Below are 27,653 nucleotides of genomic sequence, written 5' to 3'. Positions count from 1 at the left end.
AACACAAAGGATGACAATCAATAGATCAATTATGCTTCGACTTCCTAACATAGCGGTTCACCATACGTGCATGCTACGGGAATCACTAACTTCAACACAAGTATTTCTAGATTCACAACACCATACTAACATAACTCTCAATATTACCGAATCCATGTCTCAAAACTAATTGAGAGGAATCGAAACTTCTCTTTCTACTCAATGCACATGAAGATGGAGGTTTTTGCATCCTCTTTGGGTACCTAGCACATTTGGGACTACTTTCATGGAATAAGCCAACTACCAAATAACGCACCGCCGTGCTCTAAAGATATAAGTGAAGCACAAGAGCAAAAGTATCTAGCTCAAAAGATATAAGTGAAGCACTGTGAGCAAAAGTATCTAGCTCAAAAGATATAAGTGAAGCACTATGAGCATTCTAGCAAAATCACGACGAGTGCACGTCTCTCTCTCTCAAAAAGGTGTGCAGCAAGGATGATTGTGACACAACAAAAAGAAAAGACTCCTAAGATACAAGACGCTCCAAGCAAAACACATATCATGTGGTGAATAAAAATATAGCTCCAAGTAATGTTACCGATGGATTGAAGATGAAAGAGGGGATGCCTTCCCAGGGCATCCCCAAGCTTGGCTTTTTGGTGTCCCTGAATTTCTCTTGGGATGCATTGGGCATCCCCAAGCTTGAGCTCTTTCCACTCCTTATCTCTTTGTCCATGAGAACATCTCCCAAAACTTGAAAACTTCACAACACAAAACTTAAACAGAAACTTGTGATAACATTAGTACAAGAAAACAAACTACCACTTCTTTTGGTACTGTATAAAACTCGAATTCCACCTATATTGATGATGGGCTACTGTATTCTCACTTTTCCATGGCTAGTACCCCCCGATACTAACCATAGTTTCATCAAAACAAGAAACCAGCTCAACAAAAACAGAATCTGTCAAAAACAGACCAGTCTGTAGCAATCTGTATACTTGGTATACTTCTGGTACGTCAACAAATCTGAAAGATTACGAGGGCCTGGGAAAAAAGCATATCAATCAGGAGCAAAAAGAATCAACTCAAAAGCTCTTTCTGAATAAAAATGAAAAATCATCTCGTGAGCGAAAAGTTTGTGTCTTTTTCCAGCAGGATCAAACAACCATTACCAAGACTAGTCATAAAGGCTTTGCTTGGCTCAAACACAAAAAAGAAACACAAAAAACACAATCACAATAGAATTGTGATAGTGTGGACGCAACAAAATAGAAAGAGAACAATAAATTCGTTGGGTTGCCTCCCAACAAGCGCTATTGTTTAACGCCCTTAGCTAGGCATTTGATAATTCAATGATGCTCACACAAAAGACAAGAATTGAAGCACAACGAGAGCACCATAAAGCATGTGAAAATCACATCTAAGTCTAACATACTTCCTATGCATAGGAATTTTATAGGAAAACAAATTGGCAATACAACCAATAGTTGCCAAATGCAAGGAAGAGAGAGACAATAGCAATCTCAACATGACGAGAGGTAATTTGGTAACATGAAAGTTTCTACCACAATATTTTCCTCTCATAGAAATTCCATGTGGGATCATAATCAAATTCAACAATATAGCTATCACAAAGGATATTCTTTTCATGATCCACATGCATGCAAAGTTGACGCTCTTCAAAAATAGTGGGATTATCATCAACTAAAGTCATAACTTCTCCAATCCCACTTTCAATAATATTGCAAATATCATATTCATCATCAGGCTTAAACAAATTTTCAAGATCATAAGAAAAATCATCGCCCCACTCATGATCATTGCAACAAGTAGTGGGCATAGCAAACCTAGCATCCCCAAGCTTAGGGTTTTGCATATTTTTAGCATGATTGTCACTAATAGAATTTATAGTGAAACCATTGCAATCATGCTTTTCATCCAAGGAGCCCTCGTGACTCATTTCATAAATTTCTTCATCACGATTTTCAGATTCACGCATCTCAAGCAAAACTCCATAGAGAAATTCAAGTGTACTCAACTCACTAGCCATTGGATCAACATAATTGGATCTCTTAAAGAGATTAGCAAGTGGATGAGGATCCATATCACTAGATTTTCAGCAAGCGAAGATGCAAGCATATTGAAGGCACATGGCACACAAAGCGAACAGAAAGCAAGCGAGAGAAAAGGGCGAACGGAAAAGGCAAACGAAAAAGGCAAATTGGTGAAGTGGGGGAGAGGAAAACGATATGCAACTGGCAAACAAAGTAAATGCAAGAGATGAGTTTGCGACACCTACTTGGATGAGTTCTTGACTTGATCTTCCTCCCCGGCAATGGCGCCAAAAATTCTTCTGCTATCCCACAGACAACAGCGCCAGAAATTGACACGTTGACAGAGGCTGGGCTTGCGTTGGTTTTTCACCTGAAGAGGAAAGGGTGATGCAGCACAGGAGCAGTAAGTATTTCCCTCAGTTTGAGAACCAAGGTATCGATCCAGAAGGAGGGTCTCGTCAAGTCCAGAGTACCTGCGCAAACACAAACAAGCTTGCACCCAATGCTTCAAAGGGGTTGTCAATCCCTTCAAGATTGTTTGCAAAGTGAGATCTAAAGGCGGAAAGTGCAACGAAGTAAAAAGTGTAAGGCTGAAAATATGGTGTGGAGTAGACCCTGGGGGCCATAGTGGTCATAGAGGCTTCTCTCAAAATAGCAAGTATCACGGTGGGTGAACAAATTACTGTCGAGCAATTGATAGAACCGCGCAAAGTCATGACGATATCTAAGGCAATGATCATACATATAGGCATCACGTCCGAGACAAGTAGACCGATACTTTCTGCATCTACTACTATTACTCCACACATCGACCGCTATCTAGCATGCATCTAGTGTATTGAGTTCATGACAAACAGAGTAATGCTTTAAGCAAGATGACATGATGTAGAGGGATAATCTCAAACCAATGATGAAAACCCCATCTTTTTACCCTTGATGGCAACAACACGATACGTGCCTCGCTACCCCTTGTGTCACTGGGTGAGGTCATCGCATGGTATGAACCCAAAACCAAGCACTTCTCCCATTGCAAGAATCATAGATCTAGTTGGCAAGACAAAACCAACAACTCGAAGAGGATTACAAGGATATAAAATCATGCATAAGAGAGATTGGAAGAAACTCAAATAAGATTCATAGATAATCTGATCATAAATCCACAATTCATCGGATCTCGACAAACACACCGCAAAATAAGATTACATTGGATAGATCTCCATGAAGATCATGGAGAACTTTGTATTGAAGATCCAAGAGAGAGAAGAAGCCATCTAGTTACGAGCTATGGACCCGTAGGTCTATGGTGAACTACTCATGCATCATCGGAGAGGTCATGGTGTTGATGGAGAAGCCCTCTGTGTCTGAATCCCCCCTCCGTCAGGGCACCAGGACGTGCCCCAGATGGGATCTTACGGAGACAGAAGCTTGCGGCGGCGGAAAATTGATTACGATGATCTCCTGATTTTTTCTGGAATTTATGGGAATATATAGGTGAAAGTCCTAGGGAAAAGGGCGTCCAGGGGGCCCCACAAGTCTGGATGGCGCCCCCCTTGGCCGCGGGGTGGAGGCTTGTGGGGCCCCTCGGGCTCCTCTGCCTTGGCTCCCAAGCTCCCCAATCTTCTTTCGTTCCAAAAAAAATCTTTTTGGGAATTTTCTTCCGTTTGGACTCTATTTCAAAATCTCCTCTGAAAGGGGTCAAAAACAGGAACTACCACTTGGCACTGCGTTAATAAGTTAGTCCCAAAAAATGTATAAAAGGCATGCAAAACATCCAAAGTTTGACAAGATAATAGCATGAAACCATCAAAAATTATAGATACGTTGGAAACGTATCAGTGGCCGAGGAGGACGAGACTCCAGCGCAGGCAGATCAAGCCATCTCCAACTACGAAGACGCATAGTGCACTAGGCAGTACGTAGGATATTTATCGTAGGCTTCCCTATATTGTATGCTTTCGTTATTATGCTCTGTGAGCTATGTTTGTTGATGCTTCAAAATGTTGATGCTTCAAAAAATATATTACATGCTTTTTGTTGATGCTTCAAAGCCCTAAACCCTAAAATACCTAAACCCTAACCTATACGTAGCACTGCACCCTAGCCTTGATCTGTGGCACTTGGAAGGTGGAGACGTGTGCGAGAAGAGAGGAACCAGTGGCAGCGACTGCCGCTGCGTCCGTGAGGGCGCGCATGCAGGCAGCCTAGCTCGATCACATGGCATGCACAACAGGCTTCGGTATCATGGCGGCGCACGTCGATCAGTATGCCCTAGAGTTTAATTGCCATGCTAAATTGATGATGCGTTGGTCAAAGGCTGAGATGGTGTGAACTGTGAATCGATCAAGGAGGCGACAGACGCTGCGTCCCGTGGCGGCTCACAGGAACGCTGCATCCGTGGCAGGGCGCATCGACGCATGCTGGCAGGCAGGCAGGCGGTTCATGTCGCGCATGCTTATCGTGGTGGCTAGCATGCAGAAATCATGGCGGCTCGCCACTTTAATTGCCACGTTGAATAGATGCGAGTGGATCAGGGAGACAAGCGTGTGACATGAGACGAACCAGCAGCAGCGACAGTCCGTGCGTCCGTGGCGGCTAGCATGCAGAAAGAGGCCGGTCAGCGTACGTGACGGCTCGTGTGTAGAAAGAGGGGAGGTCAGCGCATCGTGGCGGTGGGCATCAGCGCATGGAGGCATGCTAGCTACGTGCATGCATAGCAGGCTCATGTCGTTACAGCGCGCGTAGGGCCCAACAGCGATAGTCCCTGCGTCCATGGCGGCTAGCATGCACAAAGAGGTCGATCAGCTTACGTGGCGGCTCGTGTGTAGACAAAGGGGAGGTCAGCGCATCGTGGCGGTGGGCATCGGCGCATGGAGACAGACTAGCTACGTGCATGCATAGCAGGCTCATGTCGTTACGGCGCGCGCAGGGCCCAACAATCTAACCACGGCCCAACGAGCGAATAGCGCCATCGTTCGACGTGGCCCCAATTGCCAGGTCCAACGGCGACACAGTCCAGCATGGCCCCACTCGTCAGAGTTAACGGTCAAAGCATTGACCCAACGGCAACGCCCGCTGTGACCAGTTGTGAGGGTTTCGGGCAAAGGAGTGGGGAAAAGTGAGCAAAAGTTAAGAGCATGGGGATGAATGAGTAGAGCGAATGAACCAGGGGCATAGAAATAAAATTCCCTTAATATTATTTTATAACTACCAATTCAACTACCATTTTATAACCTCCAACGACTCAATTATAGGCCTATATATAACATCCATGGGAAAATCTATCTAAAGGCACCGCACCGCGGCTGTCCCGTGCGGCGGCTCGCCAAGATTCGCGCAGCATATCGTGCGGTTACCCAGCGCCGCACCGACCGCCCACCTTTTTTAACACCCACGGTGCGGGAACTGTTCAAATTTCACTGTCTTTTTGTAGCCATTATCCCCCCATTCCTCTCACACGTCGTTGCCATGAGCTCAGTCCCGTGAGAGAAAGGGTGGATCATGCGAGCTCATGCACGATGAAGGGCGGATCTTGCGCGACGAAGGGCGGATCTGTACCGGCACCGGCGCCGGCGCGCGACAACTTAGGTGAGTGCATTTTCTCGCCCCCCTTGCAGAGACGGTGGCTAGGGTGGAGGTCTATTCATTCGATCTGATCGGCGGCTGGTCGGAGGCTGTTGTTGCGCAGCGGGTGGTTGGCAGGGGCGCGGAGCCCGGTCGTTGTCTGTCCTGTGGCGGCCCCGTGGTGGCGACCGACGTGGTTTGAGGCGTTTGCATCTATTTTTTAGGAGTGGCTACTTGGTCCGGCGAACTGTATTCACTTTCTAGTGCATGTATTCCACAATTCGCATAATTTACTTGATAGATCTTCCGTGGCTTCGGGTTTAGGCTTGGCAAACGTTAGTATTTCACTAGTGGACTCGAGTACGGAGTGGCAAACTGCCCCATTAGTTAGCTGCAGGAACGAGCGATTCTAACACCAACAAACGAGGTACCATAGACTCATGAATATAAGCTATTGTATCCTCTGGATAGAAAAACTATGCACAATGTGGAAGCATACATACACAAGTGCATCAGCACACCATGGCATTGCATCTTTGCTAACCATGTTGCTAGAGAGAGTGCATACTATAGACTGTTTGTATACATTCTGTCTGCTAAGCATTTTGTTTGTTTGCTAGAGGAGTGCCAAAGTTATTTTTCCTTTGAAACAAAACTAAGATGCCAATTAAGATTGTTTTATGTTTAACTTGTGTAGGCCTTGCCTTTTAACTTAAGAAAGGTTTGTCCAACACTTTTTCAACATAAGAACTCGTGATATTTTGGGGCAAGATAAAAGCAGCAACGCATTAAGCCAGAGCGGAAATGGACGGGACTGAGTGCTATCACATTTGTTTTCATATTGTTTTGCAGAAGTGGAAACGAATATAGAAACCCCGAAAATGAATACGGAAACAGATACTACTGGAAACAGACACAGAGCGAATACAAAGCGGATACAGAAATAGAAGTGGGCGTTGACCAGAACTTTAAAACCCCTTGAATCATAGCGTAATACAGACAACAACAAGAATTAGTGAATTGCTAACATGTCTACAAAATAATTTGATTATGTTAGCAACATATCCTAGTATTGTATTAGTACATGAAAATTGTGTATAGGGTCTAGCTGAGTACATATATGGTAGTATAAGTTGGGCCTTAAATGATCCAGTATGCTCATTGTGTCATTGGGTGTTATTTGATGGTTGGGCTACAAAGCAGCCGTAGGCCTATAGTAAAAATGGAAAATTCCATATTCACGGAAACAGAAAGTTTCATTTCCACATATGCTCCACCGGAAAACACTCTTCCGTTTTTGTTTCCGTTTTCACATTAAAAATTCCATTTCCGTTTCCGTTTTGCAAATTTCCATTTCCGCTTTCATATTTCCTCTCCGTTTTCATTTTTCCTCCCGAAAAGCGGATAGTTTCCACTCCATTTTCATCCCTAACGTCAAGCTTATCATTATCTTAGTAATGGTTACATCTAGCGTGGGGCAGTTTCCCTTCATACTGCATCATTTATCAAGCAAAACACTAACCAGGAATCAGAAATGCTTCCGCAAAAACAACTAGAAGATAAAGGTAATGATAAGTTACAACATGTGCTCACTAATGAATGATGTTGACTTACTATTGGCACAGTTACAACCTATGTGTTTTCCAGTTCCAGATAGGCTGACTTACTATTGACTTACCATTACCATGTGTTTTTAAAAATGAACAGGGTTTCTGAAAATGCCAAGGAGAAAGAGGAACCGGACGGAACCAGCTGCAGGTGGTAGGCGGGCAACCAATAAGGTTTCTCGTTTTACATTTATTACTCCCTTTTTTTATGTCACCGCATTGTTTTGTAGCAGTTGCCACTTTTTTCCTATAGTACTTGCCAAAACATTAGTTCATAGTTACCATTTTTATTTCTTTTCTCAGGTCCACATTGATGGTACTGAGCGAAATAGGGCATCACCACAGGCCATTTGCAAGCTATCAGAGACATGGGGACTGGACCGTTCCTCGACATCAAGTGTGGATACTTGCACAACACTGTCGTGACATGGTTCACTAGGTTGTATCAACCAGGAAGGAGGGGTTTTTTTGTGCCTAGACGTGGGTTCATCCCGCTTACTGAGGAATCTGTTCATCAAATTTTGGGCATCCCTCATGGAGATATCGATGTCAAGTACGAAGCTGACTATGACAATGAAGCTGAAATCGTAAGTTGTGTGTTTCTAGATGATGGCAGCACGCCAAAGGTCACTACAGTTGCTACTGCAATTATCAACAACAACAATGATGATGCTACATTTAAGAAGTTATGGCTTATTTATATCGTCTCAACTGTGCTGCCTCCTACAACTTGTACAAAGATCAACAACAAGTGCTATCCCATGCTCGTAAGACTGTCTTCTGTGACAGTTTTTCGTATAGCAGCAACGCCTTTTTTATTTTTTCGCTGATTTTTTTGCTGACACTCTTTTTTGTTTTGTTTTTCAAAAAGTCACACATTGATCAGGCAAACAAGATGAACTTTTTCAAATTTTTCGTGGACCAGCTACATGAGCATCTCTCAAAGAGAAAGTATACAAAAGGGTGCCTACTTTACTGCATGGTTAGTGACAACCCCATGCTTAAATCTGACAACCATGCGTACTTGAATCTGGCAATCAGTTTTTATGCAACCTGATCATGTCTTGTATCTATTTGCATCCACAACTAAGGTTTCATATTTAGAATATTTTGACAATTGAACTTACTAAATTCTAACAACCATGTGTATATGGGTAACTACACGCGCCAAAACCTCGTACCTATGCATGCTTAAATATGACAGTCAGTGTATGTATATCTGACAATTAGTTTATATATATTTGACAACTATGTGTATTTGAATCTGGCAACCAGTTTTCACTCATCGTGTCTTGTATATTTTTTGCACCTGCAGCTAAGGTACCTTGATGCTTTGGATTGCGACGGCATGGAGCTTGAGTTACCTGATACCCCGTACACAGTGAATGCATGATCCAAGACACATGTTGATGTTGTCGCTAAGCTGGACATGCTGGAGCATGGTCCACCCAGATTTGGCAATTTTCAGGTTCTTTTGTCTACTCCCCCTTGACTACGTTTTTCCTGATGCAAAGGTTAATGAAAATAACTTCATTTTTAGAACAGTACTTCCATAGGATAAACCTCTCATGGAGAATCAACCTTTTTTGTTTATACATGCACATGTAGTTGAAGATAGAATTCAGAGATGAGAGTTTCCGCAGATTTGATCTGTTCGGGGGACCCGACCGCTTCAAAACCTGGATGAAGCAAAATATCCATCCTAGTTGCTCTGAAATTGTAAGCATCAAGAATCATTTTTCTTTTTGTTTCCTTTGCTTTTTTCTGTGACAAGGGCTTTGAGTTGATATGGATGCGGTATCTACCTTTGTATCACCTATTTCCCCACCACACAAAATCTAATGTGAATACTTTTTGTGTATTTTTTCCACAGGATAAGCTTAAAGCTACCACAGTTATCTCCAAGTTTGCATCAGGGGTGGGCACACTGTTTACCGAGTTCACATCAGGGGTTAACACACTCCTCACAGAGCTCGTGCAGGGGCTGACGGCACCTGCAACAAGTAATTCAAGTAAAAGTAGAATAAACAGGGGCACCAAGATAGGAGAAAGTGATGATATGTCGTCTGAAGATTCATCAGAATCTAACAATGACACAAATGAGAACAACATGGATATTGAACATGACAAAAAGAAGAGGATGACAAGGTAAAGTAACCCAACAACTAGCCATGTAAAATGTGTGAAGTGTATGCAAATATGGATAGAAACTTCCTTTTTGTGAAGAGTAATTCATTGGCACATTCATTGCCCTTACTTGTCAAATTTAATATACCGTTTTGCCATATTAACAATTAGTGTGCCACTTGCCATTATATTTCACATTCATATTGTCCTTACTTGCGCGATAAATGGAGTGTCACTTGCCACTCCTACATGGTTTTTTCACACTTACCATTTTTCTTTTTGTAAAACACTAATGCAGAGAGGAGCACATCATCAGTGGCAATATTGAATCACAATTGATGGAAAAGGAGATAGATGTGGCAGGTGAAACGGAAAACATGACGAATGATCCATCTCAAGGAGCAATTTTTTTTGGTGATGCTCGTGAGACAGAAAGTTGTGAAAACACATTAAGTGGGAATCCATCTGCACAGTTTGACATCAAGTCTCCATTAGGAGCAACATCACATCTAAACCTACCATCTGACAGTGATATGTGCAACTCAGACAGCAATTCCCCCACAGATACAATGGTTTCACAAGGGAACAGCCAGCAGGTGGATGATAAGATTCGAGCCAGCGCAGCAGGGCTTGCTAATAGACTATGCGAACTGAAAACCACAAGACTGACTGAAATAGAACAGTGCAGTGGGAGGACACATGAAGAGATCAAGCACATTGTTGCAAAAGAGCTCGGACTACTGAAAGACACATGTGGGCAACAATTTGAGGAGATAAATGACGACAAAAACTCAAGGAAAATCAATGCACGTCCTCCAAAGCAGACACCGAGGAGGTAGTATATTCTCCACTATGAACCTACCTTACTTCGTAAATATATTGTCACACAACCAATATATTTTCTTAAGAAGAACCCATAAATTCACTGTTTTTAGAGAAATGGATAAAGGTTGTTCTCCTTTAAGGCAACTGACATTTTTCTTCTTAAAAATGGGTCATTCATTTCTTTTCTTGTTTTTTTTCAACAGGAAGTGCGCCGAATCCATGCAAGAACTTTTGGAGAAGGAGATCACACACGCACACACAACAACTTGGAGTGAATGTTTCAATAAAGAGGTCAGGAACACTTTTTTTTGCAAATCATTTATAGTTAATATAAATTCAAATAAGTACATTTAGTCCGGCAACTAAGTTATTACAAACTTGAAAAACCGAATACCTTAGGATGTTTACTTCCTTGGCAACTAAGTACGTTGTATATCTGGCAAATAAGTACATACAAATCTGACAATTAAATACGTACAATCTAACAACTAATTATGCTCTTTTTTTGGGCAATTATGTACTCATAATCTGGCGATTAAGCATCGTTAATACGATAAACAATTACTTATAAAGCAGGCAATCACTTTTCTGTAATTCGACAACTAAGTAATTATAAATCCAGTGACCAAGCATGTTTTTAGTATGTACTAAGTTCTTTAAAAAAATTGAAAACAGAGTACCTGTAATGTGGCAACCCAGGATGTTAACTTTCTTGGGAACTAAGTACATACAAATCTGACAATTAAATACGTACAATCTAATAACTAAGTATGCTCTTTTTTTGGGCAATTATGTACTCATAATCTGGAAATTAAGCATCGTCAATACGATAACAAAGTACTTATAAAGCCGGCAATCACTTTTCTGCAATTTGACAACAAAGTACTTAGTTTCCAAGTTCTTTAATGTTTTTTGAAAAACAGAGTACATGTAATGTGGCAACCCATGATGTTAACTTTCTTGGGAACTAAGTACATATAAATCTGACAATTAAATATGTATAATCTGACAACTAACTATGCTCTTATTTTGGCAATTATGTACTCATAATCTAGCAATTAAGCATCATTAATACGATAACAAAGTACTTATAAAGCCGGTAATCACTTTCTGTAATGCGACAACTAAGTAAATACAATGCGGTGACCAAGCATGTTTTAGTATGTCCATTAAGTACTTGTATACATGGAGCTACTTACATAGTAACTAAACACTAGTTACTTGTAATTTGATAATTAAATATTTTTAAATTGGACAACAAGTTCACTAGAGCTGAGGCACGTGGCGATAGTGTTATTTTCTTTTTTCCTTGATTGCATGCACTGTACTGCCAGCCTGTCATCCATTGCATGCATATACTGTAGATTCTCTCTGTTTATTATTTTGTAATTTTTTTCTTGACCCCGATCAGCTACTTCTTCTAACACTTTTTTATTTTCTGTTTTGTATGTTTTTTTACAGAAAAAACACTGCACCATTGAAGCAGCCTTCACCAAAACGACAAGGAACACAGAGTTCACCGCTACAGCCTTCACCAAAACAACATGGAACACGGAGATCACCGCAGCTTGCACGCATAACATCCCAAAATGTCACCGGTGCTGAAGCCATAGCCCATGGATGTCTCTCACGCAATAATAGAACAAGCATCATCACCAAGTAGCAGAAACAAAGCATCAGTTGTTGCGGCTACAACACGCTTAGATAGAACCCGAATGTGCTCGTCAGTCCAAGTTGGAAGCAGCATTAGCACTTTTATTACAATTTCTCCAAAAGTCAGCCCAACAACACAACCAAGTGCAGAAATTGGGGAAAACAAGTACACTGTCATTATATTGTCGCCAGCAGTCGATACAAACATGCACAGCGAAAACAAAGCAGCAGGTGTGGCTGCAACACGCTTAGGCAAATATCAAATGCGCTCATTAGTCAAAGATGGAAGCAGCAGTAGCACAGCTATTACAGTTTCTCCAAAAGTCAGCCCAAGAACGCAAGCAATTGCAGAAATTGGGGAAAGCAAGTCTACCGCCATTATATTCTCGCCAGCAGTCGATAGAAATGTGCACAGTTCTAACAAAGCAGCAGGTGTGGCTACAAAACTCTTAGGCAGAATCAGAATGTGCTCACTAGTGAAAGATGGAAGGAGCAGTAGCACAGCTATTATAGTTTCTCCAAAAGTTAGCCCAAGAAATCAAGCAAGTGTAGAAATTGGGGAAAGCAAGTCTACCGCCATTATATTTTCGCCAGCAGTCGATACAAAAGTGCACATCGGATCCGGATCTTCTTCAAGCTCAATGAGGTTATCTCCAGTTTGGAAAAGCTTCTTGCGACACATAACTAATGACAACACCTCAACACCCATTCCAAAACATGTATTAGATGTCATAAAGGACCTTTCAGAATCAACAAAAAAGCTAGGGTTGTTTCAAGGCGACAAATATGAATCAACGGGAGCTAGTGCGAAGACACAAGTGGCGAACCAAAACAAGAGGAGTCATGGGTCTTCATCAAGCCAGCCTAGAGATAATCGGCCAGGGGCATTTACACCTCCTCGTTCTCCTTAGGTTTGTCACCCATTCTACCCAATCCAAGCAACGAAGGGAACAAAGACTCTCAACACCTAGATGCAGGTGATGTTTTAGAAATTATGCCATTATCATGGGCTAAAGCACGAGGTACCTAACCCGCAACATGAATACACATTTTCAGATATAATTTTTTTTTCTTTAAAAAAGCGTCAAGTTGTCCTAGAACTCATTTTTACTATCATGCATGTGCTTTCCACTTTGACAGAAGTTGAAATATGTTCACAGATGTTTGAGTATCCACTGTCGGACAAGCTGGGTGCTTTTCTAGCTACCGGAGATCAAGATGAAATGGATGTCGATCTAGCTATAGAGCTTGATGACTATGAGAGGCATCTCGAAGATTTCTTAAAAAAAGCGTGCAGCAGAAGCAACAGGTGCAACAGCGAGAAGTAATGACGTGGCACACGAGCCTGGTGTTCAAAGCATCACACCAAAGCCAAACCCTCATAAGGGGAGGGTGAAGAAACCGTCTTGCTTTCAGCTATCACCATATGATGATGACATCAAGGTCACCGGCGAACAGGAAGATGTGTATACCAAGCTAATGTTGAGCAGCAATCATCAAAGGAATGGAAGTTCAACAATCAAAAAGTAATTGTCCCCTTCTTTTTTTTACCTTTTCCATTTTATGTTTTTCTTCCTTTTTTCAAGCACTAGCAGATGCATGGTCTGTCAGGTCGATGCGAATTTAATTACGGTTGTCATGTTATTTATGCCTAGTTGTCAAGATGTTTTGTTGTAGTTTTCGGTTTTCATTGTCCAAAGTTGCGATTTTTTATTTAATATGTCTTTCCCTCCCAGGGAAACAAAGCAAAACTGTGTTGGGATATTGCCAAAAAAATTCTACACTCTAGCTGTCAGCTTTAACAGTGTTGAGTAACCATTTTTATTATCACACAGCTTGCCAAAAATAAGTTAACACTCTAGCATTTGGTTTTAAACTGTGTAGAGTTGTTACTAAAAGTACATTATACTCTAGGTGCTGAGTTTCCATTTTTATTTTCACATAGCTTGTAGGAAAAAAATTAACATTCTAGCAGCCAGTTTAAACTTTAGCACTCTTGTTGCCAAAAAAATTGCATCCAAATTCCATAATTAGTTGTGCTTGACTATATTTTGGTTAATGGTATCATATAGGACAGCGTGCAGCATCGCTAATTAGATTATCCCATCATTTTTTTCATGTTAAATGCATTTTTTACCTATTTTTCGTATTCCAACAGCAATGTTTTTTCCCGGATAAGAAGTTTTTTTGTATGCTCCCACAAACATGCATCGTCATCATCATCAAGTATGAAAGAAGCTGGGTGTACACATGGGACCTCGCTGATTCAACCCACATCAAAGGAGAGTTGTGTGCTAATTGTGCTGAAGTTGGGATAGAGTATCTGCACGCAACCAAGAAAGCTGAGGGCAAGTTGATACTAATACACTTAGTGGCCAAATTCTTATTGCAAGGCGAGCATACTAAGAAGATAGTCACAAACATTTTTGAAAGGAAGAAGAACTATGCTCTTAGCTGTCAAAATTTAGTAAGTAACTCATTTTCTTCGGCTTGACAATTTTCTTGGTTGTGTTTTACTTTGCCATATTTAAACATACATAGCTCTTGCATTTTTAAATACTTAGTTGTCTAATTTTAAGTGTGTTTAGTTCTCATAATACAGTCACCTGGTTGCCAGGTTTAAGCATACCTAGTTGTCACATTTTTAAATACTTAGTTGCTTAGTTTTAAACAGAGTTAGTTCTCATAATACAATCACCTCGTTGCCAGGTTTAAACATACATAGTCTCCCAATTATAAAATGCTTACTTTCCCAAAAAGTAAACATACTTAGTTGTGAGATTTCAAATAATAGTTTCCTAGTTTCGTTCTCATATTATAAACATTTCTCAGTTGCCATGTTTAGACATACCTTGCTAGCCACCTAATAAAAAGGTACTTGATTGCCAAAAGATTAAGCATACTTAGTAACCAGATTACACGTACTTGCCAATAATGCTTATTTAACATATTATTGTTACTTAGTTGACAGTTTTTAATCTCCATAAGTGACAACTAGGAAACCTCGCAACGATACATGCAACTTTTTTGTCGCGCTCCAAGTGATATATGTTAGTTTTTGTTTCTTATTCATCTACGCCTACAGATCATGTTTCTTGTTATTGAAGAAATTGCAATGGGTGAAGTATCAGGACATCATTGGTACGTTTTATGCATCAATAATACTGCTCAAAGGTTTGAGGCATTAGATTCAATAACAAACAAAACAAATATGCTTCTTATCCACCACACAGCCGCCCTAATGAAAAGAATCAAGGAAGCATGGAAGCTATATTATCATAAGTCCAGGGTTCAGATTGAAAACTACGAACTCGAGATTATTGACGCTCCCAAGCAGGCCGCAAGGTGAAAACATGTTTTTTTGATCTTTTTCCTTTTTTGTAACTACAAACTGCAAATATCATTTTCACTCTCAAGTTTTAGAAAAACTATCTCTCACCAGTTTTTTTAATGGGAAATAGGAGTGTGCACTGCGGCTTCTACATGCTGGAGTATCTTGACAAGTGGGATGGTGTGAATGTGCCTCAAATTCGGAAAGAGGACATGGCAAAAATAAGGAAGATAACAGCCAACAAGTGGCTCAGTGTTCCCTTGAACAAAAACAAGAAGTGAAAATGGCAGCTTGACAACAACTCTGTGTGAGGTAAGCAAAAGCAATGAAAACAAGCACTTTTTTAACTATGATAGTTTTGCTCGTGTGTTCAGTTTTCTGTAAGTGTTTTTCAACCTTTTCTTTTCTGTTGCCTAATTATTGTGTAACCCGGCGACTAATTTTTCTGTAACCAGGTAGCTAAGTAATTCCATGTGACAACCTGTTAATTAGTGACAACCTGATAATTAGTTATATGGCAACTATCTTTTTTAATCAAAAATAATGAAGTAATTGCAGTCTGACAACTACTCCCTTTGTATGAATACAGTAACAAGCTAGTACTAGCCTTTTTTTAAAACTGCAGCAGGCCGCTTTTTCGCTGTAGTTAGCTATGCATGAGACAGGAAGCATGCGCTTCACTATAGGTAGTTATGCATGGGACACGAGGCATGCGTTGCGAGGATCTCACAGAAAACTTTTTGCCAGACTAGCTGATGCATCGCACATATGCTACACAGCTATTTTAGAAACCACCGCACAAAAACAGATATGTTTTTAGTTGCCGGATTGTAGTGTACTTACTTGCCAGTTCTAAAATAAAGATCCAGTTTTTTGCCAAATATACGTGCTCAAATTCTGGCAACCAGATGTTTCTTATTTTAGGAAACTAAGTATTAAAAATGCGACAACAAGAAACACATATATAAAATAGCACCAAGAACGACATTAGCACCTCTCACAGAGAAAAGAGCATTCAGAATTACATATATAAATAGCATGGCAAAATTTATATATAAGTCCAAAATTATACAATGCATCCAGGAAAACATCTCGTCTTCAGTTTGGAAGGAGGGCGGGTTTATCCCTTTTCGAGCATGTCCTCGCGTCATGTGTGTTTGATCCACGGAGCCGACAGGTCCTTTTTTTTCTTTCTTGCCAATGTTCAATGGGTGCTGGAATGTCTTCTTCCTCTTGCGCCCTTTTGTGTTTGACTTTTATGGGTCATGAACGATAGGCTCAGGAGCAACTACATGTGAAGAATGGTGCTGGTTGTTCGAGCCACCAACCAGGGTAGAAGTAGCATTTGCAAACGCACTCATAAAACTCATGGATGCACTTTGGCTTTCAATTTGGGTGTTAGAAGCAGCTGAATGAGGAGAGTGGGCTTGGTTGCTTGAGCCAACACTAGCTTGAGCAATATAGATAGTTGGACCAACACTGTTTAACATAGCAGGCGCACTTGCTGCAGCCGCTGAAGCACTTCGGGTAGAATATGCACCTAGAGCAGCAGACCCTATAGCAGCAGACTTTGACATAGTTGGTGTACTCCCAGCTACCGTTGTAGGACTATAGCGCAGAATGTTTGACTCAGTAGGAGCTACATAGGATGAAGGGCCTTGGTCATCGGAGGCATCAACTTGGGCACCGGAAGCATCAGGATTTAGCATAAGTGGTGCACTCGAGCAGCCACCGAAGCACTTCCACCCTGAGTGGTTGGCTCTAAAGTAGCTGCATACGAACAACGACCTTGGTTGTTGGAGACGTGAACCTGGGCAGAATAGGCACGTGGAGCAGCATACTTTGACATAGTGGTGCACTCGCAGCAGTTGCTGAAGAAACTGGAGCAACATCAGCCCTTGATCCTCTTTTTTTTGTTCCTTCGCGAGTGCAGCAAGCTCCCTCTTCATCTCCTTTAAGTGTGTAGCTATTATCTTCCGACCATCAGCCGTGCGGCACCCAACTTTAGCAAGTGAGGCAAACTCATTCTTCATGAGGGTTGTTTTCATCAAAATCACTAACTCCTCATGCATCGCACTTTGCCAGGGACTTGTGACGAAGTACCGACGAGCATTTCCTCTGTAAGCCACGTCCATCTCTTGAGCATGTATGTTGCTGGCAACGTGGTAACACCAAGCTGGACCATGATCTGCACCGTACAAGGAAATGATACATTAGTCATGGAAAGAAAAAGGCAGATTTCTTGAGTCATTCAGCTATGCATTTGGAGAACCCAGCAACCCCCAAAATCTGCCAAGTAGGAAAAGAAGTGGAGAACATGACAATTATGAGTACAAAAGCCAACAAGTCCCTGAAATAGGAATATGGAAATGTGCATATAATTTGTGTGTTTTACCCTTAGTATATGGCAACAGACGATTCCATCACGCTCATACTTGCAGCATTCACACATATACACCCCTTCTTCAACATTTGCATGAACCTTAAAGGACTTGTTGCCGTATCCCGGGACAAACTTAGCAATACACTCAACCATGTACTCTTGGGTACCCGTCTGCTTACAGCTGTACGACAACAGTGACTGCATCTCCCCCTGGAACCTAACAAAAATATTGCGCGTGTAGATAGTTGACATTTGGAGCTCAATTGGGTTGTAACTCCACTTCCTACCTGTTGTGATTGTTGTGTCTGCATCCTGCTTGTTCTTAGCACACATTAGCTTCTCTTGTATGCCAGCATATTGGCGAATAAAGTCCATGATTGAGTTTTGCGGGTTGACATACTTTTTTAGCACATCATTGAAGCCTTCACGCCTTTGCGTGGTCTAGAGAAAGGGGTAGAACTTGTGCATAAAGTAGGCAGGCACCCAACATGTTTCTTTCTCATACAAATAAACAAAGTCTGGGTGTTCTGCAACCCCATGTTGCTGAACCATTGCAATCCACCTTGCCTCAAACTCATCAGGAGTGTAGTTGTCCTTGACATAGTCATTGAACTCGGTTTGCAACTCTGGTTGTTTCGCTAGGAACGGACCAAGCTTCTCGGTAGCATTTTGCATTATATGCCAACTACAGTTTCGGTGTGTTGTATTGGGAAAAACATCCTAAATAGCAGACCTCATGGCAAAATCTTGGTATGTTATGATATTGGTTGGAGCCAAACCACCCATTGCCTCTAGGAATGTCTCAAATAGCCAAACAAAGCTTGTCGATAGCTCATTCCTAACAAAACCACAACCAAACTGAATTGACTGTACATGGTTGTTTATACCAATAAACGGGGCACAAGGCATCTTGTATATATTTGTCAAATATGTTGTGTCAAAAGAGACACAATCATTGAAAAACTTGTAAGCCCTTCTCGCTGAACCGTCAATCCAATAAATGCATTGGACCTTATCATCATCATCAAGCTTGTACTTGTAGAAGAAGTCTTTGTCAAGTTGTTGCTTGCTCTTAAAGTACTAAATCGTGTCCTGCATATCACTATATTTGTGCTCAGCCCAGAACTTTGCCAACAAGTTTGCCAAGTCTTTGTTAGTGTAACCAAACGCTTCACATTGGCCATGCAACTCTGTCAACAGTTGCATCTGTCTAGAAGGTTCCAGATTGCATGAATGAAGCAACTTCACAAACTGTTGCTCTTCTTCAGGGATATGTCTATGCGATTGTAGATACCCTGTCAGCGACCACTTCTTGATGAGAGGGTGGTTATGGTCGTCAATTATTTCTGTAACAACCCAGGAATTATCTCTTCGCTTGACAGACATACGGGTTGGGCAGTTTGTTCTTTCAGTTGTATTCCTCCACCTCTCAGGGGAAATAGGTTGCGGGTTTTGGGTGTCTACTTTCTTCTTGATCTTCAGCGCAGCTCTATGGCACACAAGGGATGCTCTTATTAGTTCACCACTCGCCTCTGCCTTTTTTCTGAAACAGTACCTCACTCCAAACCCTGTCTGCCTCGCATACATTTTGTAGTGTTTTTCAGCATCCTCAAGAGTGTCAAACCTCATCGTGGTTGTGGGTTGTTGTGGCGTGGGCATCACCTCCATGATGCCTTCATCCTCATTTGCATTGTCATCATTCGGTGTGTGATTAGATGATGCATCCAACGTCTGTTCTGTGTTTGCCGGTTGTTGTAACAAAGTGCGTGATGCACTGACAGTCTCACGATCTGCATAACACAGAGAACCATTTTAGTAACATTTTTTTAGAAACTCACAGTTTGTGCATCTTTTTCTTGAAAATTGGTAATCAGGTACATCTTTTTTCAAAACAGGGAGGCATGTGAAATATGTATTTTTGCACAGCTATTAGGAAGAAAGTATTCTGAAATAATCCAGTTTTTTCATGGTAAACTAGAAAATATTTTGCCCATTCACAACCTTTTGGTACTGCCTTTTTTGGGTATTTTTACAGGATATTCTACATGAAACCAGCATTTTAAGTAGAAAGAAAGGAATTATCATTTTAAGTAGGCACATTTTTTTCCCGACAACCATGTGCATGGAGTTATTCAACAACCAACAAATGAAACTGGCATTTTGTTTTCATAGGAACTAGGCACAATTATACTGACAACTACTGCATCTTCTATGCGGCAACTAGGTGTGAAATAGCAGAGAACACAAAAAGCCATATTATGTTAGTCATTAGCATTGAAGGCCTTTTTTTGGAATTATGGTAGCAGCAAAAAGACAACTAGATGGTGGTGGTGTAGTTGGAAACTGTAGGAATTACAGTAGCAGCAAAAACACTACATGATATTCTACATGAAACCATCATTTTAAGTAGAAAGAAAGGAACTTTCATTTTTTCATGGTAACTAGGCATATTTTTTCCGACAACGATGTGCATGGAGTTATTCAACAACTAGCAAAAGAAACTGGCATTTTGTTTTCATAGGAACTAGGCACAATTATAGTGACAACTACTCATTTTTCTATGCGGCAACTAGGTGTGAAATAGCACAGAACACAAAAAGCCTTGTTATGTTAGTGATTAGCCTTAAAGGCCTTTTTTTGGAATTCCGGTAGCAGTAAAAACACAACTAGATGGTGGTGGCGTAGTTGGAAACTGTAGGAATTACAGTAGCAGCTACAACACTACAAAAACACTGCTAAATTGGAAATTGTAGGGAGGGGGAACAAACCTGTGTCATGAGCAGCCAGAAAGTGAGAATCCATCTTTCATGTGGCGTGTCCCTTGTTATTTCTTGGGAAGTCCTTCCTCCTTGCATGTTTTTGTGTGAGATGGAGACAATATATCAGCTAACTTTTGTTTTTTTTCCAACTTTTTTGTTGTGAAAACAGGGAATTGGAAAGCAAAATCATATGGTGAAGATGCAGAGGGAGAAAGAGAGGTGAAGATCTGAGGGGGCAGAAAAGAGAGGTGATGTTTTGGGGGAGAAACAAGAGATTTTTTGTAGGATTTTTCTTTTCCTCAAAAATTGAGGGGCAGTAATTTGTAAGTAGATTCATGTTTCTTGCAAGGATCCTGGGATGGGGCACTTGGATCCTGGGATGGGGCACTTTGCGTACCTGTTATTTTTGCTGCTTGGATCACTTGGATCACTGGAGGTGTCACCTTTTTTGTTGCTTGTGTTGTTGTTTTTCCCCTTCAGATCTTGTGTTTTATGCGAGTGAAAGTTATTGGGGAGGGAGGAAGAAAACGGGAGTGGATTTACGGGGTGGTGGCTCTGGGGGTGGTTTGTGGGATTGGTGGTGGTGGGAGGAGATATTTATGGGAACAGCTGTTTCAGAAAAAAAAAAGGAATCTTTCTCGGATCGGTGGAATAGCTGGAAAAAGACAGGCCAGGCTGGCACGTGCCGCCGTGCGGGGAGAGCACCTGTGCGCCGCCGCTCCATAGTGGAGTCCAACATCCATTCTCACCTCTCTTAAATCATTCCATCTAGTGCTTCTCTGATCTCTCTTCCAAGTCTCGTGTCTTCTCTCCTTCAACACAATGAGTGAAACAAGATTCATTTTGGATATGCTCATGAATTCGTCGTCGTCGTCTTCATCGCACGATGACGAACTAATTTTTGTAGCATTTGCGGAGTGCAAGGAGGAATAGGGGCGAATAGTCGACGTCACGACGGTTCGACAATGGGATGTCAGTATTTGTATCGCGAAAGAGATGCCAGATTTGTTCCACTTTGGGAAAACTACAAAGAAAATGCAACCTTTCCCAAACGTTATTTTCGTCGAAGGTTAGTATTACAACATTATTCTCTATGTGCCTATTTGTCATCTCCCTATCTCACATTTGTTTATACGCACATGTATAGAATGTCTCGTAATTTGTTCAATCGCATAGCTAAATTCTCGTAATTTGTTCAATCGCATAGCTGAAGCAGTACTTGAGCATGATAGTTATTTTAAGCAAAAAAGAAATTCTACTGGACCTCTTGCATTGCATCCTCTACAAAAGATGTCAGCTGCAATGCGACTACTAACTTATGGATATGCTGCTGATGCCGCAAATGAGTATTGTCGCTCAGGAGAATCTACTAATCTAGCAACTTGCAAAAAATTTGTGATAGCTATTTGTAAAGTCTTTGGGAACCAGTATATGAGATCTTCAAATGAAGATGCTGCTAGATTACTTGACTTAGGGGTGCAAAGAGGTATTCCTGGTATGTTAGGGTGTATATATAGATTGCATGTATTCGACTTGGAAAATTGTCCTAAAAAATGACATGACATGTTTAAAGGTCATGTAATAAGCCCACAATGATTCTGAAGGCAGTTGCTTCGAAGGATCTTTAGATTTGGCATGCATTCTTTGGTTTACCAGGGTCTCTCAATGACATAAATGTTCTTCAACATTCACCTGTGTTTGCAAAGCTAACCGAAGGTGAAGCTCCAAAGTGAATTATACCATCAATGGTCATCCCTACACAATAGTCACCCCATTTTGGTTTCTATTAAGTATTTGTTGATAATATCCACATAACTAGCTGACTTGCTCATTAATAGTGCTCCAACAACAATTGAGTGCATTTTGAACACGATCCGACCATGACACTTTCTTGCGCATGTTGTAGTAATCATAAATCCTATCCCAATAAGAATTTACAGATTGATCTGTCCCTATCACAGCATCCAAACTAGTGTGCAACCATGCTTTCACCAATAGTTCATCCTCTTTAGTAGACCAATTCGATCCTTTAGTGGATTTTGCTCTCACAGATGCACATGTTTTTTGAGTTGATGGCATTTCTTGCTCCCCAACTGGACTATATGGCACTTGCGATGATACATCAAAGTTTAACATCTCAAGAAAACGCCCATTATCTTCCATCTGTAAAAAATCAAGAAAACACACACACATTCAGACCTTCAGTCCAAATCCATACCCAAAAGCCACACACACACCACATCTCGTGCTCCCGTTCCTCCCCCTGCACGGCAACCCCGTCCCTCCCCCTCTCGCAGACGGCGGCGCCCCCTCCCCCCCTCCCAGCGGACCGGCGGCGGCGGCCCTCCCCTCCACACCGAGCGCAGCGGCGGCGGCGGCCCTCCCTGCCACCCCGAGCGGACCGGCGGCGGCGGCCCTCCCCTCCACCCCGGAGCGCGACGGCATCCGCCCTCCCCTCCCCCGATCCCGAGCGTGGTGGCGACCCCCCCCCCCCCCCCCCCCCCCCTCCCGCGGGTGCCGAGCGCGGCTCCCTCCCCTCACCCCGCATCTGGATCCAGCCAAGCAAAAAGGGCGTACCTCGGCGGTGGCATGGCATGACGGCGTCGCGCGCCTCTTCCTCCTCTCGGCGCGAAGGAGGAACCTCGCGTTCTGTTGGCTATGAACGACGGGTTCACATTGTCCAGGGCTGAACGTCCTCGAGCGCGATTTAGACGATGTATAAATTTACATGGCCATATACATGAGTAGTTGAAAAGCCGTTTTTGCTCCTTCGTCGTCTAAACGCCATAGACGACCCTTTAGACGAGCTTTTGGAGATGTGGTTAAGATCTTAACTGGCTCGTATCATCTTATGTAGGTTTCAGAAAAAGAAATGATTCCCATGTACTCCCTCCGTTCCTGAATATAAGTCTTTTTAGAGGGTTCATTACAGGACTACATATAAATGTATATAGACATACTTTAGAATGTATATAGACATACTTTAGAGTATAGATTCACTCATTTTGTTTCATATGTAGTCTCTTAATGAAATTTTTTAAAAGACTTACATCTAGGAATGGAGGAAGTATATTGATATTTGTCTGTTTATTTCCCTCTTCGGTTCAATCTCATGTATTCATGAGATTTTTTTATATTTTCATGCTTTCGGGATAGAAGACGCGGTTCTCCTGTACGTTCATTAGTTTCTTTTTAATCTGTCTTTTAGATTAGAAAACCACATAGTACATTTCATTAGCAAAAGCAAATTCAGAAAAGAAGAAGACAAGCTTAATCTAATTACCAACTAAACATTTGGGAAAGGAGAATATGGTTGGCCCCCGTCGATCAACCCGAGCCCGTGGCGGCGATGGGCCTTCCTTGCCTCAGCGGCACAGCCCTGGCCTTGAGCGGCCGCCTCATGACAACGGTGAACTCGAGCTTCTCGGTGAGGTCCACCTCCTCGCCAGCCTCCTCCCGCCACTCGAATTCCCTGACCAGGTTGGCCACGAAGTACTCGAGGTGCAGCAGCGCAAGCGCCATGGCGGGGCAGACCCTCCTGCCGGCGCCGAACGGCATCATCTTGATCTCCTTGCTGCCGGTGAGGTCCACGTCCTCCCCCTCGCCGCCCGGCAGGAACCGCTCCGGCCGGTACTCCGACGGCGCCGTCCAGATCTCCTCGTCCAGCCCGATGTCGCCTACCGCGAAGTTTACCGGCGTGCCCGCCGGGACGCGGTACCCGTCCAGCGTCGTCTCCTCCGCCGCGGCGTGCGGTAGCACGTAGTGCCCCGGCGGGTGCCGCCTCAGCCCCTCCAGCACCACGGCCTTGAGGTACGGCATCCCCTGCAGGTCTTCCTCCCGCAGCTCGCCGTCGACGGCGGCGGAAACCTCGTCCCTTAGCCTGTCCTGCATAGCCGGGTTCTTGACCAGGTTCGCGAGTATCCACTGCAGCGCCGTGGCCGTGGTGTCGGTACCGGCGCTCAGGAACTCGGAGCAGAGGCTCACGATCTCGCCGTCCGTGAGCCCCCTCCCTCCATCCTCCGGGATGGCAAGCCTCACCAGGGAATCCACGTAGCAGTCGCCGCCAGCGCCCGCCTCCCTCCTGGCGCGGATGAGCGGGACGAAGAGCTCCTCCTGACGCCGGCGCAGCGAGACGAGCTTGCTCCACCGGCGGCGGAAGACGAGCTTGGTGAGCGGCGGGAGGAAGGAGAAGACCTGGAAGCTGAGGAAGTTGCCGAGGAGGTCACGCTGCAGCGCCTCGATGTCCCTCACGCGCGCGTCGCCGAGGCGGTCGCCGCCGAAGCACATGTACACCAGGAGACAGAACATGGCGTACTGGAAGGGCTCCATGACGGCGACGACGCCGCCGCCGCCGCGGCCACCGGAGCGGATGCGGGACACGAGGACGTCGAGCACCCAGCGCCGGGCGGGGGCGAAGGCGCGGAGGCGGGCCGGGTTGAGCACGCCGGAGGCGAGGGTGCGGCGGAGCGCGCGCCAGGTGGGCCCATACGGAGCGGAGCTGACGTTGCGGCCGCCGCTGGTGAGCACGGCGGCGGCGGGAGCAGTGGCGCGCGGGCGGGAGGCGAAGGCGGCGCCCTGCTGGACGAGTGCGCGGTGGGCCGGGCCTCGTGCCGCGACGAATATCATTGGCCGCGCCAGCCCCAGTGGCGCGAAGGAGTAGACCGGGCCGTAGGCTCGCGCGAGGACCCGCAGCACGGGCTCGAGGTCGAAATCGCGACGGGCCAGGTGGAGCAGCGGGCCGAGAACCGGCAGCGGCACCGGACCTGGAGGCAGCGGCGGCGTCTGAGGCGTCAGCGTCGCGGAATGGGACGGGCTGCGGGCCCGGGCCCGCAGCAGCAGCGAGCTGAGGAGGCAGAGCATGGTGGTGAGCGAGTAGAAGAGCCAGTCCTCCATGGCGGCGGCGGCGGCGGCGGCGGGACAGACTGGTCGCTGAGATTCCGGTGGAGATGCTTCATTTGTACTGCAAGAAAAAGATCGGGAATGTTTGGGGACCGGTGGGAAGTTGGAGGCATGGACCGAGACACGCAGCATGCACGGGGAATATAATCTGCGGGATATTGTAGCGGCCGGTGGCGGGCATTGACGGCATGAACGCAAACTATAATCTGCTAGCTAATTCACTCTTTTATTCAGGGTTGCGAAGTTTAGAGATGATGCTTAATAGCAAGACTAATGAAATTCTGCCCGAGAAATTACATAATTTACACTTTACGTTCTGCCCAGGAAACAGGGCCGGGTCGATAAAATTCGGGACCTGTGCGAAAAGCAAAAACGGATCCTTATTTCATAAGAAAAATTAGATGAACTGTTTAGCTCATCTAATCCCGTGCCATATCCGACTAATCTGTTGTACCGTAATCTTTGACCGAGAAGGCAAGAATGGAGAACCGATCTTTAATGATCTCAGCCAAAAGTTAATTAGAATTTAAGAATCGGGAGTAGGAGCAGATCAAGCGGGAGGTACCTCTGTTTTGCGATCAGTCGATCAACAACAACAAAAGAGTAATGTGGCCGATGCTGATTGATTTTGTTTCGGTTAGTTTTCAATGGTGCGAAGGTAACTCGGGATCAGGATTCGGGAGACACGCGTCAGGATGCGACGCAAGAAGCTAGGCGATTGGATCAGGGTTGTCCGATTTGTTATGATAGTGCAATCCACCGTGAACCCACCTTGAACGACGATAACCAACGGTGGCCATACTACTTCATATACAAATCGTACGTGAAGCAAAGCTCGGGGTTCGTTTCCTATCTGGATGCGATGTGACATCGATTTCCGTCATTGAACGAGAAGCCCAGGATCATGAGCGACGCGAGAAGTCTAAGAGACCACAACCGCACCTGCGCTCTACTCACGTGGAGTCACGGTCTCAGGACGCTCGACGGGGACGTCGTCCTTCTTTGTCTCTTCACTTCGTTGGGAAAGGCCCACGGAAGTTTATTGTCTATATAAAATTCCTGGGCCCTGTGCAGGCCGCACAGTTGGCACAACTGTGGGCCCGGCCTTACCAAGGAACTGATACAAACTTGCACCACATTTTCAAATTTTGATCAGTTCGACTACGACGACAACAATGGGTACACTACAATGAGGAACTTTTGTAGGTTGTGGACCATGGGAGGTGTTTGTTTTAAGGAGAGGTAAAGGTAACGTAAAGGGAATCGAATTATAGAGTGTCACAACTCCGTATTGCGAAATTCCAATATTGTTTGGTTCGACTGTGTAATGAAAATAGGTACATTGCAGCAAATTGTGTGGTGGCGAGGGTAAAGTTGGGGCGGCAACAAACATGGATGACGGTGAGGGACAACAGCGATGGATACAATGCGATGGGGCTGCGACCAAGGAGGAGGAGGAGGAGGAGAAGGCGCATGTCCGTGAGTTTACTCAACGACCATCGGAGATAGGCACATGCGGCTCGAGCACGGCGAGGTTGGCTTATTTTGGGAACGGCGGGAGAAGAGAGGATACCTAGATGAGATGTAGGTCGTGCCCGGAGGATCGCATGGCGCGGATGTTAGGGCATATTTATCAATTAGTTGTTTTAATGATTGACGACGGTGCTTTTGCGGACTAATCGTATGCATTGATCATTTCAGATAATCTATCATATGGCACAAGATGATTTGTGTCCCTCGGAGTTTTAAAAGTGAAGACGATTATTTTCATGCGTTTCGTTTTTGGTGGATTTTAATTGTAGGAGAACTGTACTATTAAGAGAGCGTCCGCTTTAAAAAGGTTTGGGTGAAATCAACACGTAAACATTTTCATTTGCACCCTCATTACTTTACTATGAAAGAAAGGAACAAGGGTGCAAATAAAAATGTGTTCCTCCCCTATGTGTGTGGGATCCTGAGGTGCAACCCCAACGGTAGTACCATTGGGGCGAGCGGCAGTACCGCCCTAGTGGCACTATCACCTCGTGGCTCCGTGCTATTACACTATTGTGCGAGCACTGCCACCCGAGAGGTAGTACCGCTTATGTGCGGGTTGAGAGCGGGATAACGGTTGGAACCTTCCCCACTATGTATAGGAGGTCTTCTTCCCCAACAAGACTCACCTCTTCCTCTCGCAAACTCCATTGTTGCTCCAGGCTCCATTTTCGCACGATCTCTCTCCCTAGCCAACATAAATTGTCGTTTCTCTAGGGTTTGGTTGAGAGTGCTCCGACTTTCACCAAGAGAAATTTGATTTCCCCAACTAATCCCTTGCAGATCTTGTTACTCTTGGGTGTTAGAGCACCCTAGACGATCAAGATCACCTCGGAGCCACAATCCATTGTGGTGAAGCTTCATGATGGTGTTGGGAGTCTCCAACTAAGTTGTGGAAATTTCTCCAACCCTGTTTGTAAAGGTTTGGTCATTGCCTTC

The 27,653-nt window shown here is 43.9% G+C and overlaps 1 protein-coding gene and 1 long non-coding RNA gene across 2 annotated transcripts; both read right to left on the bottom strand.

The window, feature by feature from the left end:
- Nucleotides 1-22,088: 22,088 nt before the first annotated feature.
- LOC123412019 lies at nt 22,089-23,369 on the bottom strand. The gene is made up of 2 exons (XR_006613382.1): nt 22,860-23,369; nt 22,089-22,445 (listed from the first exon to the last, which is right to left on the bottom strand). It is a non-coding gene; the product is annotated as an uncharacterized LOC123412019 (long non-coding RNA).
- Nucleotides 23,370-23,467: 98 nt separating this feature from the next.
- LOC123412018 (cytochrome P450 89A2-like) lies at nt 23,468-26,464 on the bottom strand. The gene has a single exon (XM_045104970.1). It carries the CDS (start codon nt 25,311-25,313, stop codon nt 23,610-23,612), a length of 1,704 nt encoding a protein of 567 aa, XP_044960905.1. The 5' UTR covers nt 25,314-26,464; the 3' UTR covers nt 23,468-23,609.
- Between the last annotated feature and the right edge of the window lie 1,189 nt (nt 26,465-27,653).

Source organism: Hordeum vulgare, chromosome 7H (genome assembly GCF_904849725.1).
Source record: "Hordeum vulgare subsp. vulgare chromosome 7H, MorexV3_pseudomolecules_assembly, whole genome shotgun sequence".
NCBI lineage: Eukaryota > Viridiplantae > Streptophyta > Magnoliopsida > Poales > Poaceae > Hordeum > Hordeum vulgare.
This window is presented reverse-complemented; position numbering and strand designations above follow the sequence as displayed.

Coding starts and splice junctions, on each gene's coding strand:
- LOC123412018 (XM_045104970.1), bottom strand. CDS start 25,313: ATGCTGCGTGTCTCGGTCCATGCCTCCAACTTCCCACCGGTCCCCAAA.